The 14325-nt window shown below is 42.9% G+C and overlaps 1 protein-coding gene across 1 annotated transcript in view; it reads right to left on the bottom strand.

Moving 5' to 3' along the window:
- The window catches only part of DNTTIP1 (deoxynucleotidyltransferase terminal interacting protein 1), a 34989-nt gene extending 20898 nt beyond the window's left edge, over nt 1–14091 (bottom strand). The window contains exons 1-5 of the mRNA XM_077459212.1: nt 13928–14091; nt 9813–9883; nt 7804–7900; nt 4431–4529; nt 4284–4346 (exon numbers count right to left, since the gene is read on the bottom strand). Coding sequence (XP_077315338.1) covers nt 4284–4346; nt 4431–4529; nt 7804–7900; nt 9813–9883; nt 13928–14011 — 414 coding nt within the window. The 5' untranslated portion in view covers nt 14012–14091. The remainder of the gene's footprint in view (nt 1–4283; nt 4347–4430; nt 4530–7803; nt 7901–9812; nt 9884–13927) is intronic.
- Between the last annotated feature and the right edge of the window lie 234 nt (nt 14092–14325).

The following is a 14325-nucleotide window of genomic DNA, read 5'->3' as shown; positions in this document are numbered from 1 at the left end:
TAAAGTCCTTGTAGGTCTTCTTTTCAGGGTAGGGCTTATTTTTGAGGAAACAGAGTAGGGCTTATTTGGGTGGTAGGGCTTATATTGCAGCAAACACAGACAATCACACTAGGTCTTATTTTAGGGGAAACAGGGTAGAGTCTACAAAATAGGGGATAGATTTATAGCATTTTTATTATTACAATTTTTTTTTACTGGTAATGGCAGTGATCTGCAATTCTTATCGGGACTGCGACATTACGGAGGACACGTTGGACAATTTTGACACATCTTTGGGAACACTGGCATTAACACAGCGATCAGTGCTATAAAAATGCATTGATTACTGTATAAATGTCACTGGCAGGAAAGAGGTTAACACTAGGGGCAATCAAGAGGTTAACTGTGTTCCTTATGTGTGTTTTTAACTGTAGGGGGAGGGGACCGACGTAGAGGAAATTACAGGTCATGGTTCCTAGCTATTAGGAATGCACGATCTGTCACTCCTCACATAACAGAACAGAACGGGGATTTGTGTGTTTACACACACACACGTCCCTGTTCTGCTTCTCGTGCCCGCGATCGCTAGTGGCCAGCGGTCATCGCGACCATCAGCCACGAGCATAGATACTCCCTATGTGACTGCCCGGCCCACCTCTCTGCTCTCACGTCTCTCCTGATGTCATCAGGGAATTCTCAGCCCGCCCGCCTCTCTTCTGATTTGATACAGACAGTCAGCAGGCAGGGCTGAGAATTCTCCGCTGACATCAGGAGAGATGTGAGGCGTGAGAGGAGAGCTGGAAGTGAGGAGAGAGGTGGGCCGGGCAGCCACATGAGCAGCATGGATTGTACACAACAGGGGATATGTTCGGAGTGCTCTGCCGGGAGGGGCGGGGCAATGACATCACCGGTAATTGATTTCTTAGGGTCCCAAGCATCGATGCAGCATCGGGGACACCCAAATCGCGATGCAGAGATTAATTTCAGCACCCCTAGTATGAGAGAGTGAGAGATAACACCAAATGTAACACACATGCTCCCCATTCACACCTGAGACCTTGTAAAACGAATGAGTCACATGATACCGTGGAGGGAAAATGGCTAATTGGGCCCAATTTGGACATTTTCACTTAGGGGTGTACTCACTTTTATTGCCAGCTGTTTAGACATTAATTCCTGTGTGTTGCGTTATTTTGAAGGGACAGCAAATTTACACTGTTATACAAGCTGTACACTCTCACTACTTTACATTGTATTAAATTGTCATTTCTTCAGTGTTGTCACATGAAAAGATATAATAAAATATTTACAAAAATGTGGAGGGTGTACTCACTTTTGTGATTATATATATGTCCAGGGATTGCTGCACTTAAAATGTATTAATTCCACATGTAATAAATTACATACCTTTTCATGTCTTTCCAAATAAGAGTTTCGGGCTACAAAGCTTACGCCCTTCTTTAGATAGGAACAAGATGTATACTGACATTCTCGCTTCATTTATATTGTTACATTTTACACCAGAAATCGATTAGGCATCAATTAATCAATACAAATTATCATAATTAATTTTCATCCTACATTTCAGAAATAGACAACTGGGACCGGTCCCCAACTGGTCCTCAAAACAGAGAAAGGAAAATATGGGACTATTGTAGTACAGGTTTAAACAGAGTTCCTAATAGACCCACATCGAAAATTGGAGGCTACAATTTCTCTGGAAGAAGCGGCTTTGATACCGCAAAACGAATTGGGATATGTCACCTGTGAACAATCATGTGATCTTCCCATCTTGGGGATTATTATACTGGTGATATTCATTGTGTGTTCTTCATGCAATATTTTATGTACCTATAAATGTCTTGCTTGATTTTATATTGATTTAATAAAATTCCACAATGTTCATACCTATGTGAATCCATTCCTGTACCACAATAGTCCACATTTCCCTTTCTTTGTTTTGAGGACCAGTTGGGGACTGGTCTCTCAAATTGTCTATTTCAATCGACTTGGATGATGGTACTTGGTTAACCCATGTACAATTCTCTACCTTTAGGGGTTATTTCAATTCTAAACTCCAGACAAATGGCTCAACGAGATGTAATCACACTCCAATTACACATAAAAGGTTCCATTTATTCTATTATTAAAACATACAAATCCATTAACAAATGTCCACAAAAAAAAATATGAAAGTTTATTTTCCATTTCATCTAAATGTTTATCTCCGTCTTCACTATTAGCAACAATTCTATTTACCTTAATTAGCTGACTGGGAATTGATTTGAAAAAAAATTGGAAGTACAATGGATAAATAGATTGGATACTTATACAACCTACGAGGTTTAAACTTGGATTTTGACTTGCATTTATTTCTATAGACCACTAAAATTAGGTTTCATGTATATAGATGATTTGAATGCATTATTTTTAATTATATATATATTATATATACACACACACACACACACACACATATATGGATTTGTATGTTTTAATACTAGGATAAATGGACCTTTTTTTTTTATGTGATTGGAGTGTAGTTACATCTCGCTGAGCCATCTCTCTGGATTTCTGGTGTGAAATGTAACAATATAAATGAAGTGAGAATGTCAGTATACATCTTGTTCCCATCTGAAGAAGGGCGTAAGCTTTATAGCCCAAAACTTTTATTTGGAACGACATGAAAAGTATTTAATTTATTACATGAGGAATTAATAAATTTGAAGTGCTGCAATCCCTGGACTTTTTCTTTATATATGGCCTTTGGGAAGGCTTGATTGCTGGCACTAGTATATATATATATATATATATATATATATATATAGCTCTGTATTATCCTTGGTTGATTCTTTGACAAAGGAGCACACCTTTCACTCCATTCACAGTGCGCATGCTTGGGAACGTGTTGTACGACGCCCGGTGGCGCCACCACACCCAGTGCTGTGGTCCAAGAGTGCTCCAGCCCTCAGTCTCTGCCCTCCACCTCACGTAGATGGTTTCTAGAGTCGAGACAAGCGGCAGCGGCGCACAAATAGAGACAGATTATAACATGCTTATTTGTATCCACTGAAATGTGAGTTGCTAATTTTGTTGCTCTTAACAGTAAATTTACCTAAATGTCTACACTTGGAGTGTCTTTTCCCTTCTCTACATGGATTGGTGGTTGCTTCTGCTCCCTACAAGAGTCTTGCCCTGAGTGGATGGACACTTGCTCATAATACTGGGACTCATTATTGAACTTTTTAACCCTGGAAGTGATCACCACATTGTGAATTTTTTAACTTTAATTGTTATTGGCTGATCAAGCACAGTGCAGTACATTGTTAGTGAAATTAAGCAGGAGCCAAGGCCAAGTTATGGCACCAAAGGGTTGTTTTTTTTTTTTCTTAAGGACAGGCCTCAGATTGTTTGAACACATATAGAGAATGGATAATTAATGGTTAAAGTGAATAAATGTAACCATGATGTGCTTGTGATAACCTGACCCACAACAGAAAGGTACTTGAGAAACGCAAATGGGGTATACTGTATTTATTCAGAGTGTAACTGCGCTGTTAATTGCACTTCCCCAATTCTGCTCCCATCCTAATCGTCATCAGCAAACTTGCAAAAATATTTTCTAACACTCAATGCCAGGAGGCAACAAGGACAGTAATAGTAGTCTATGTCTTTTGGCAAGGTTCATGCTCTGGTTGGAAAAAAAAAAATCACACCAGAGCGGCAAATACAGTCTTGGCTGTAAACAATGAAGAAATATATATGCAGTGTTGTTGCAGTCAGGGTACACAGGCAGTGAAGTATACCTGAAATTTTGGTTACTCTTAAAGAGGAAGTAAGCCCTGATGGGTTTTACTGCCTCTTTATTTCCCTGCAAAAGTAAAGCATAATGGGTAACTATGCATCGCATAGTAGCTCATTATGTGTCACTTACCTGAAACCGAAGCCCACAATGTCACCTCTGTCCCCACTAGCAGCGAGTGTCCATCTTCACCCCTCTTCCTTCCGGGGGCCGCGAACTCCGTCTCTGTGACTGATGTCGCATGATGTCACTCCCACGCATGCACACGGGAGCAGTCAGTCACGGCATGACCCCCTTTAGAAATGGCACGATCTGCCCTTTCTAAAGCGCGCATGTGCCGTAGACATCAGGGCATTGCTTTATTGCAAATATCTCCTAAACCGTGGAGGTTTAGGAGATATTTCCAGCACCTACAGGTAAGCATTAATATAGACTTACCTTGAGGTAAAAGTAGTTGTACAGGGTGTACAATCACTTTAATCCAAATAAGAAATCATCTTACCTTCATTATGGGAACCTCCATGGCAGTCTTCATTATCTTTTTGTCTGTAAAGAGACCCTTAGCCTAAATAAGATAAGAAAGAGGACCAGTTAAACCAAAAAAAATAAAGGTAAATATCCAGCAACAAACTTGATTTTATTGAATCACCTGCTCAAGACAACTGCGGCATGTGTCACGGATTAGCTGCTCAGGGTCTACCTGATCCCCAACATTTTCTCTCACATTCAAAGCAGCTTTCTGAAAGAACTGAAAAAAAGCAATAGAAATTAGTGAAAAATACTAGGACATCACTGAACAACTCTTTAAAGTGATCCTTGCTATTCAATTTGCTACCCCATTTTACCAGTGCATAGAGGATGATGCAAGCTCTTTCTTGCCCTCTCCCCATATCACAACTCTCTAGTAGGGATGGTCCTGATGTTCAAGTCGAACACAAGTATGTTCGCTGAATAGCGAATATAGGGTGTTCGCGGCAAATTCGAAAGCCGCTGAATACCCTTTAAAAGTCTATGGGAGAAATCAAAAGGGCTAATTTTAAAGGCTTATATGCACAGTATTGTCTTAAAAAGCGTTTGGGGACATGTATCAATGCAAATTTTTTTTTTGAAAACTGGAAAACTGACGTTTTTTTCAGGAGCTGTGATTTTAATAATGCTTAAAGTGAAACAATAAAAGTGTAATATTCCTTTAAATTTCGTACCTGGGGGGTGTCTATAGTATGCCTGTAAAGCGGGGCACGTTTCCCGTGTTTAGAACAGTCTGACGGGGAAATGACATTTCTTAAAGGAAAAAAAAAAGTAGGGGGGGAGGCAGATCGTAGGCAGCTTGCGGCTTTTTTTTTTTTTTTTGGTCCATCAGAAGAAGACGACTCCGTGGGACAGTTTTATTTTTTTAAATAAAAGAATTGTCTTAAGGCGTGTAGTGTCTCTCTTTTTTTATTTTATTTTATTTTATTTTTATCATTTTCACACATTTTTTTTTAAATTGTAGGGGTACATTTTTACCCAGTTACCATTTCATACAGGGGGGGGGGGGTGGGATCTGGGGATTCGCTTGTTAAAGGGGGCTTCCAGATTCAGATAAGCCCCCGCCCGCAGACCCCCACAACCATCTGGCAAGGGTTGTGGGGATGAAGCCCTTCTCCCCATCAACATGGGGATAAGGTGCTTTGGGGGGGCCGCTACCCCAAAGCACCCTCCCAATGTTGAGGGCATGTGGCCTCATACGGTTCAGGAGGGGGGGGTGCTCTCTCGTCCCCCCTTCTTTTCCTGTGGCGTGCCAGGTTGTGTGTTCGGATAAGGGTCTGGTAAAGATTTTTGGGGGGACCCTAAACCATTTTTTTTTATTTATTTGGAGCAGGGTTCCCCTTAAAATCCATACCAGACCTGAAGGGCCTGGTATGGAATTTGGGGGGACCCCCACGCATTTGTTTTATTCTTTAATTTTGGTTCGGGGTCCCTTGGTGGGGGAAACCCATGCAATTTTTATCAATTAACTTTTATGTGTATTGCCGGACCGCCAATTCATTATACCCGCGAGTAGTTTTAGTGTTCGTGTTCCTGACTTTAACACAAATTTTTTGCCTGTTTGCATATTCTGGTGCAAACCAAATGGGGGGGGGGGGGGGGGGGGTGTTCGGCCCATCCCCACGCTCTAGCAATCCCTAGACGGCAGCTGTAAAACTAGAAATCATCATTACATTCAGATGTCAGATAGGGAAGACTACATAGTCTACCTGTGTAGCAGGTCTACCCAAAAACGATGACATTTCCCCTCCTTCATCAATTGGCTGGAATTAATTTAATATTCTATTGACTGAACTTTTACTGTCATGGCATAGCAGTGAGGTGTCAGCCAAAAAGAAAAAGGATTCCAACCAATATTGTACAGAGGGATAATGTCACTATATCTGGGAAAACTTCAGAAGTAAATTAGCTTCTCCAATATACAGATATTCAACAATTATTCTCTCAAAATTATTATTTTACCTCTAACTTGTGATGGGAATCAAAGTGGTTCTAAAACCTTAAGGTTTTCCCCCTAATGCATTCTATGCATTAAGGTGGAAAACCTTCTGTGCTGCAAAATCCCCCCCCCCCCCCCCCCCCCCCTTCACTTAATTGAGCCTGATCTGATCCAGTGATGTGCAGTTCTCGCCACTGTCTCCCTCTTCCTTGGGCAGATCGATAGCAGCGGGAGCATGGCAAATGCTGTGCTGAGCCGCCCACTCTGTCAATAGACACAGACAGGGAGGCTTTTAAGCACGCACACATGGATGCCCCCATGGAAAGTCGCTTTCCATGGGGGCACCCATGTGTGCGCGCTTAAAAGCACTTGCCAAAGAGGAAGAGCCTGGAGGTCTAGCGGGGGACCCCAGAAGAAAATGATTGGGGCTGCTCTATGCAGAACTATTGCACAGGTAAGTATGGCATGTTTATTATTTCAATAAAAAAAAAAAATATGAAGCTTTATTATATTTAGTGTAATAATTTATGTAAAGCCGTATATCCAAATCCTGTGGACATATACACTTTGTTTATTTATTGTTTTTCATTTAAAGTTGTATTGTTGGTAGTTTCCATGTGTGATGTAATAACCCACTTAATTTGACAGCCATTCCTAGTACGAAGCAATGACTGACTAACTGAAAGAGCATTGAGACCCCAGTTCATTTGGGGAGCATCTTCATGCCCATGTTGTTCAAGTTGTAAATCGTTTGTGTTAACTGGTCAGGTAGAAAGTCAGAACATTTTCATGCAAATGCAGCATTAAAGTGGATGTAAACACGATTCATGAAATTTGACCAATGTCACATATATCTGTAGTGTTTTCTCATCTCTCGCCAAAGCACTAAGTCCCGTGTGTTTGTGGGAGGTTGCTATAAATAGATTAGCAGAGAGCTTGACTTGTCACAAGATAGCTCTGAAAGTATCTTCGTTCTTCTCCCAATGTGGAGGAGGGGGTGTGCCTTTCCTCCAATCAGCTGTCTCCCAGTGTAATCCAAGCCTTCTCTCACAGCGCAGAATGAGGAAGTGAAAATTCCAACATGATGTGAGAATTCTAAAGAATATAGCAAGATGAAGACAGCAGATATACATGTAAATCTTATGTAGGGAGATTTGTTGCATCTCTGTGTATCATCAGAGACTGTTCACTTCACTTGGTATATGTGAGGGTTTACAGTCACTTTAACCCCCTGGCAATCCAAGCCTGAAGCAGGAAGCAATCAGTCTTGAGCTTTTCCTGGTTCAGCAGCTGCAAGAGAAATTCAGTTAACGATAGCCCACCAAGTCCTTTCTGCTGTGCTTTATAAACCAATAATTGCACTTCTGCCCCAGATCATGGGTTCAATTTTAAAACTCCAAGCTTTGTACCAACTTCAGCCATCAGCTTGCTTTTAACCCCTTACTGCCATGACCTACTCCACACACGGCTAACTGGCTACCTTTAGGAAGAAAGCTGTGAAGTATGGCTTAGGTCATGGAAAGCCTTAAAGAAGCATCCTGCAGACAGCACTTACCTTCATGTACTTATTAAAAACATTCTGAATTTCCTCATTAATGCTTGGTTGTAGAACAGCACGAAGAAGATCCATGGACACAGCTGGGTCAGTAAAACTGCAAAATATAATGAGAATTGCAAGACATGACTAAATAGCAAAAACAAGACTATTTGACTTATTTTATAAGACAAAAAGCAAGTTTGCAAACAACAAGGGTTTGGAATTTACTATCTAGACTACAGTTGATAAAATCTGAAAGGCTTTTGCAAGTAACCACACTGTGCAAGGATTTTAGAGCTCAACTCCCATCAAACAGTTAAAACACAAATGAAATAAACATAATGGAGCGGTTTTACTTGACAAAGGATTTGCATTTCTGTCCATCTGTAACATAGTCCTGAGATTTACATCGCTCTGCCACACGGCCCTGTCTTGTCTGGCAGGGTATGAGATCGATTTTTCTCTGATGGATTAATTTTGAGGGACAGGCTGGGACCACTCCCTTGTCCTCCCCTCTTGGTGGTATCATAATGGTCTCATTGAAGCAATGCTTGTTTGTCAGTCTAATGTACTGCATTATGCCACAGATAACTGGTAGGCTGTAAACACTGGATTGTTCCTTTGTTTTTTTGTATTCAATTGTATATTTAAACATAAAATAAGGGTACCTTCTGATTTTAAAAATAAGTAACAATTAATACAAAGCTGCAATAATGTGTGCCTTTTTGTAGCTGGAGTCCAGCTTTAATACACAGCCATTAGCATGGAAACAGATAAAATGTACACAAAACTAAATTCTTGGCTATTTAGTTTTTCACCTAGATAAAACGTGAATACACCAAACTGTGCACTAGAACACCCACGCCGTAAGAACTAGAAGAGCAACAAAAAAAAAACCGTCAATCCAGGGTAACCCAATTTTTGGGGAAAATATAAGAGATAACGGGGGTTATTTACGAAAGGCAAATCCACTTTGCACTGCAATTGCTTTAAATCTAAGGGGTAGACCAATTAGTGGAAGCTCTGCTGATGATTTTATCATCCAATCATGTGCAAGCTAAAATGCTGTTTTTTTTATTTTCCTTGCTTGTCCCCCTCGGATCTAGAGCGACTTTACTTTCAAGTGCACTTGCAGTGCAAAGTGGCTTTTCCTTTACTAAATAAACCCCAATGTTACGCCGAGTAAATAGATACCAAACATGTTTTAAAATTGTATGCACCTGTGCAATGGCAACAAACGGCGTACATTTTACTATCCATAGACAATGCTTTAAAAGCCTTTACAGATTACCATTTTCGATCTACAGAGGAGGTTTTTGAATTTCTGCCCATGATCTTACATTTGCGGTGATATCTCATGTGTGGGGCAATCACTGTTTGCGTGCATGCAGGACTGACGCACGTGTTCACCTTTGCGCCCTTTTTTTTTTTTTTTTTTCCACTGTTCCTTTAAAAAAATAAAAATTTATATCTCTTTTATTGCTGTCATAAGGAATGTAAACATCCTTATGACAGTAATAGGCATGCGACAGGTACTCTTTATGGAGCAATCTGGAGTCAATAAGACCCCAAACCTCTCCTCTGCCCTTGAAAGCATAAAAAAAAAAAAAAAAGGATCTGTGTTTTCAAATGCTTTTTATTTTATTTTATTTTTTTTAAATTACGCCATTGACATCCAGGCAAACTGAAAGTAATGTCAGGTCATCCCTTCCAGGTTACCATGGTAGAGGGCCGATCAAAGCCAATCAGCCTTTGGCTTTCCAACCAGCCAGATTAAGGATAAAAGGTTCCCTTTAATTCTGTATGTGTATAGTTTGTGTTCTCATACAGACATTTTGAATGACCTAGTGGAACAATCCTAATCAATAGGAAAAGTTTAACTAACTGGCAAAAACCAGCAGAAGAGGCACAGCTATGCTATCTGAGAATGCAGTGACCAATGCAAGAAGAAAAAAAACTGACACTTATTCACTTAAAATACAAAAATATTTCAGTATATATTAGCTTTATTTGGCTCGTTCTCCTACCTGACTGATACATGAGCACGCCGTCCTCTGCGCTGAACCTGACGATGTTTAATCATAATGTTCCAGGGGCTCTGAGAAATTAAAACAGCCATTGTCAGTTTTTACTGAAATCCAAAATAAATAAAACTATGAGACATGCACAAATTAAGAGAGATGTACAAATAACGAAATCCTATCAACATCTACAGCTGCTATAATATGTCCTTCTTCTCACATTACAAATGAATCTGCTCTTGTGCCCTCACTTGCCTTCCTTCGCAAAATCATAATTAAATTCAGCAAGCAGGATATCCATCCAAAAATTTAGCAGAGAGATTTATGTGCCCAAAATATGTTGGCATAAAAGTCCAACACCAAAACTTTGTTTTTTTTAATTTAAATTCTACAAAAAAAAAAAAAAAAAAACTACTAACAAACATGTCTATACTTACCTGCTCTGTGAAATGAGATTGCACAGAGTGGTTACAAACCTCCTCTTCTCAGGTCACCTGCCGGCATGCTCCTGGGCCATCCTCTGTCCAGTGCCCCCATGGAAAGCAGCTTCCCATGGGGGCACTCATACGTGCTCGCTCCCGAGCCCCTCTGTTGTGTCCAGAGGGAGGTTGGAGGTATATAACCTCTTTAAGTGTAACTGTACCTTTGGCCTGAGCCCAGCTCCCCATTAAAGGATAAGTTCACCTTTAGGAGTATGTTATTTAAGGTTTTACATGCTCCTATGCACCCACCTCAAGCACTCCCCTCTCTGTGACCGGGGGGGGGGGGGGGGGGGGCAGGCAGGGGTGCAATCCTACAGTTGGCAACTCAAAAAACTGAAGCCAGACACAGGCAGGCAACTAGCATTTTAGATTGAAATCTGCAACTGCAGCTACCCTTTTACTTTTAATACAGCTTTAATGTATAGATCATTTTGTAGCCTTGTCAAACCTTTGCCTAGCTTCACATTGTCTGAAAAACATTTTATTTTTAGTTGTCATTTTAGGTCTGAAGTCACCTAGCTTGGCTTATATGCAGCCTGTGTTTCCACCCTTCTATCTTTTAGGGCTCACTCACACTGTCTTGTGACCTGTGATTTTCTGCATTGGATGAATACAGGTCACTTCTAGAGCACATAGAAAACAGTCTTTTTTTTTTATGTGCACCGTTTACACCACAATGCTGGTGTGATCGGAAGTGCACACAGAAGTGCAATGCATTGTGCTACTATGCAGTAGCACAAATTAAGTGTCACCAGTTGACAATTTAAATAAAGTTGGAAACGAAAACAAAGCAAGTGGTGTGATGTGCTGACATGCACTTGTGATCAGTTCTGACACCAGCCTTTTCCCTCTTACACTGAAGCAGGTAAGGGAAGAGCTTACATTCCAAGGTTCCTAACTCACATTTATACATACACATGCTAGGGCCAATTTAGACAGGAGCCAATTAATATACCAGTATATCTTTGGAGTGTGGGAGGAAACCGGAGTACCCAGAGGAAACCCACAGGGAGAACATGCAAACTTCAGACAGGTAGTGCCGTGGTTGGTATTCGAACCGTCGTCCCTAGTGCTGCCAGGCAGAAAGGCTGGTTTCACATGGGCAGTGTGATTAGGTCAGTTTTTCAGGGGGTCCTGATCAGACCAGCCATTGTTCTCTATGGAGCAGGGGATGTCAGGGGACACCTGCCAGCATCCGAGCTGATCCTGTCTGCCAAAAACAGACGGATGAAGATCCATTCCCCATCTATCTGATGGATCGGATCAGATTGATGACAGTCGGATGGAAACGGACAGGCAGTCCATTTCCATCTGACAGCCCCATAGAAAACAGAAGAGCTGTGTTCGGACTGCATAGTGGAGCAGACACGGACCTTTCATCCGTCTGCTCAGCAGGGATCAGCAGAGAGATCCGCTGTTGAGCAGGCGGGTGCACATTAAAGAGGCTGTAAAGTTTCAGTTTTTTTTTTTTCTTTTTTTAAAACACACGTCATACTTACCTCCGCTGTGCAGTTGGTTATGCACAGATTGGCCCCAATCCTCCACTTCTGGGGTCCTACAGTGGGGCTCCTGGCTCCTCCTCTTCTCGAGTGTCCTGTCCAAGAAGTGCTCTCCTATGGGACACCCGTGCAGGTCTGTTCCCGTGTCCTGTTGCTGTGTCTGTTGACACAGACAGCAGGATTCGGCTCTGCCCCCAGCGCCCGAGTCATTGGATTTGATTGACAGCAGCAGGAGTCAATGGCTGCTGTGCTATCAATTTATTCAATCAGGACATGAGACACAGGCTGGAGCTGGTGTGCTGGTTCCTGTCACAGGAATTATGGGGCTCAGGTAAGTATAAGGGGAGCGCTGCTGCAGTAAAGAAGGTTTTTCACCTTAATGCATAGAATGTATTAAAGTGGGAGTTCCACCCAAAAATGGAACTTCTGTTTTTTGGAATCCTCCCCCCTTCCGGTGTCACATTTGGCACCTTGCAGGGGGGAGCATATACCTGTCTAATACAGGTATTTTGCTCCCACTTCCGGGCATAGATACCCGAGCCATCCGTGGGCATCTACGCCACTTCAGACGCCTTCTCCATCCCCCCCGCTGCCTTGTGGGAGACACACAGGTCCCAGGAGACAGCAGGGGCCAGTGGAGTCGCGCATGTGCAGTAGGGAACCAGAAAGCCTTCACTTGCTGATTCCCTTACCGAAGATGGCAGCGGCAGCACCTGAGAGCTGATGGACAGATTGACTTCAGGTGCCGACATTGTGGGCGCCCTGGAGAGGTAAGTGTCCTTATTTTAAAAGTCAGCAGCTGCAGTATTTGAAGCTGCTGACTTTAAAAAAAAATAAAAAATTTTGGTGGAACTCTGCTTTAAGGTCTAAAACACTGAGGGTTTACAACGCCTTTAAAGCGGTAGTAAACCCGCAATTTTTTTTTTTTTTTTTTAAACCTGCAAAGCAAAAGGCATAATGAGCTAGTATGCACCGCATACTAGCTCATTATGAAATACTTACCTTAGAACGAGGCCCCGACATCTGGCCCGATCCACGCCGAGGGAGCCGACATGCTCCCTCGGCGTCTCTTCCGGGTATCGCGGCTCCGGCGCTGTGAGTGGCCGGAGCCGCGATATCGTCACTCCTGCGCATGCGTGCGGGAGATTTCAGTCCGGCCGCACGAGCGCTGCCGGATTTTCACGGAGAGAACCCCCTTGTGCGCATGCGCCGCTGCAGTCAGCGGCGCATACCGAGGGGAATATCTCCTAAACCGTACAGGTTTAGGAGATATTTTTTTTACCTACAGGTAAGCCTTATTATAGGCTTTCCTGTAGGTAAAAGTTAAAAAATTGACCATACAAACACTTTAAGGAAATCACCCATGTGCAACCAGCCTAAACCACTAAGCTGCCTGTATAAAACTTGCACTATTCAATCCTAGAATGTAAAGTGTTCTGTGGAGGTGGCAGATGGTAAAAAAAAAAAATGTGTTTGAGCTGAGCTTTTACCACCCCTCAACTGCTCTCCCTTTATCTGGGATGGCAGAGCAGCTGCGACAGAAACTATACCCAGTTGTGCTTGGCGTACACTACCCCCCATTCAAGTGAATAGGGCCGTGCTGCAACCCCCCCCCCCCTCCCCCGCAACCATGCACAACGCATGTAGTTGCAACCTGGTTTGGTCACCATTTAGGGGGTTAAAATAGGTGGAGAGAAGGCAATACGCCTCCTCACTGCCTGTCAGATGTTCTCTGAACAGCGTTTCTCTTTCGGATCGGACTTCAGAGAGCATTTGACAGGCAGTGAGGAGGTGTATTGCCCTCTCATCACCTATTTTAACCTCCTAAATCCTGGACTACCAGTAAAGTAAGTGTAAATGAGGCCTTATAGTCCACTCTGCCTGTGTGGGCATGTTTATATATAGAGGAGAATATAGAGGGAAAGTCAATAGTGTTCATTACAACGATCTGTCATGACATGGGACGACCTCATATCTTGTAAAGTATGAGTGCCTGCACATACAATATAAACACAGTGTCAGTGATAAGCATGCAGACAGGAAAGCAATGCGCGCACAGGCAGCAGCCATTTCTAGTCTACTTGTAGAATGTCCCGGGGGGAGGGGCAGCACAGGTACACACAGGTGTCTCACTACTAACCGGTGAGGATCTCTCGGCGGGGTCCCCATCCTCCTCGCCCCCACTCTGGCTCCTTAGCTCCGGGTCTCGGCCGGTTCCCATCATCAGTATCAGAAATCAGCAACCAACCCCGGACATCACTCACAACACGGGCGCCATGACGTCATCAGAGCGCGCCGCCCTCCCGTAGCCATGGAAACGGCCGGTGTTCTGCCTAATAGAGTCCGGCCATCGATATGTGTCCGTTCCGTACTGCGCATGCGCAGTACGGAGCAGACGAAGCTTCGGAAAATCTCCGAAGCTGAACGGCGCCTGCGCCGTGAGTGGAGGAGGTAGCCCCACTATCCAAGCGGACATAGGGTTTAGAATTTTAGAGGGCCCCTCGCGGGCGAGCTTCGCTCGCCACGCTTCGGGCTCGG

This window comes from Lithobates pipiens, unplaced genomic scaffold, assembly GCF_037356315.1.
Source record: "Lithobates pipiens isolate NorthernLeopardFrog02 unplaced genomic scaffold, aLitPip1_a1.2 Scaffold_28, whole genome shotgun sequence".
NCBI classification, from domain to species: Eukaryota; Metazoa; Chordata; class Amphibia; order Anura; family Ranidae; genus Lithobates; species Lithobates pipiens.
This window is presented reverse-complemented; position numbering and strand designations above follow the sequence as displayed.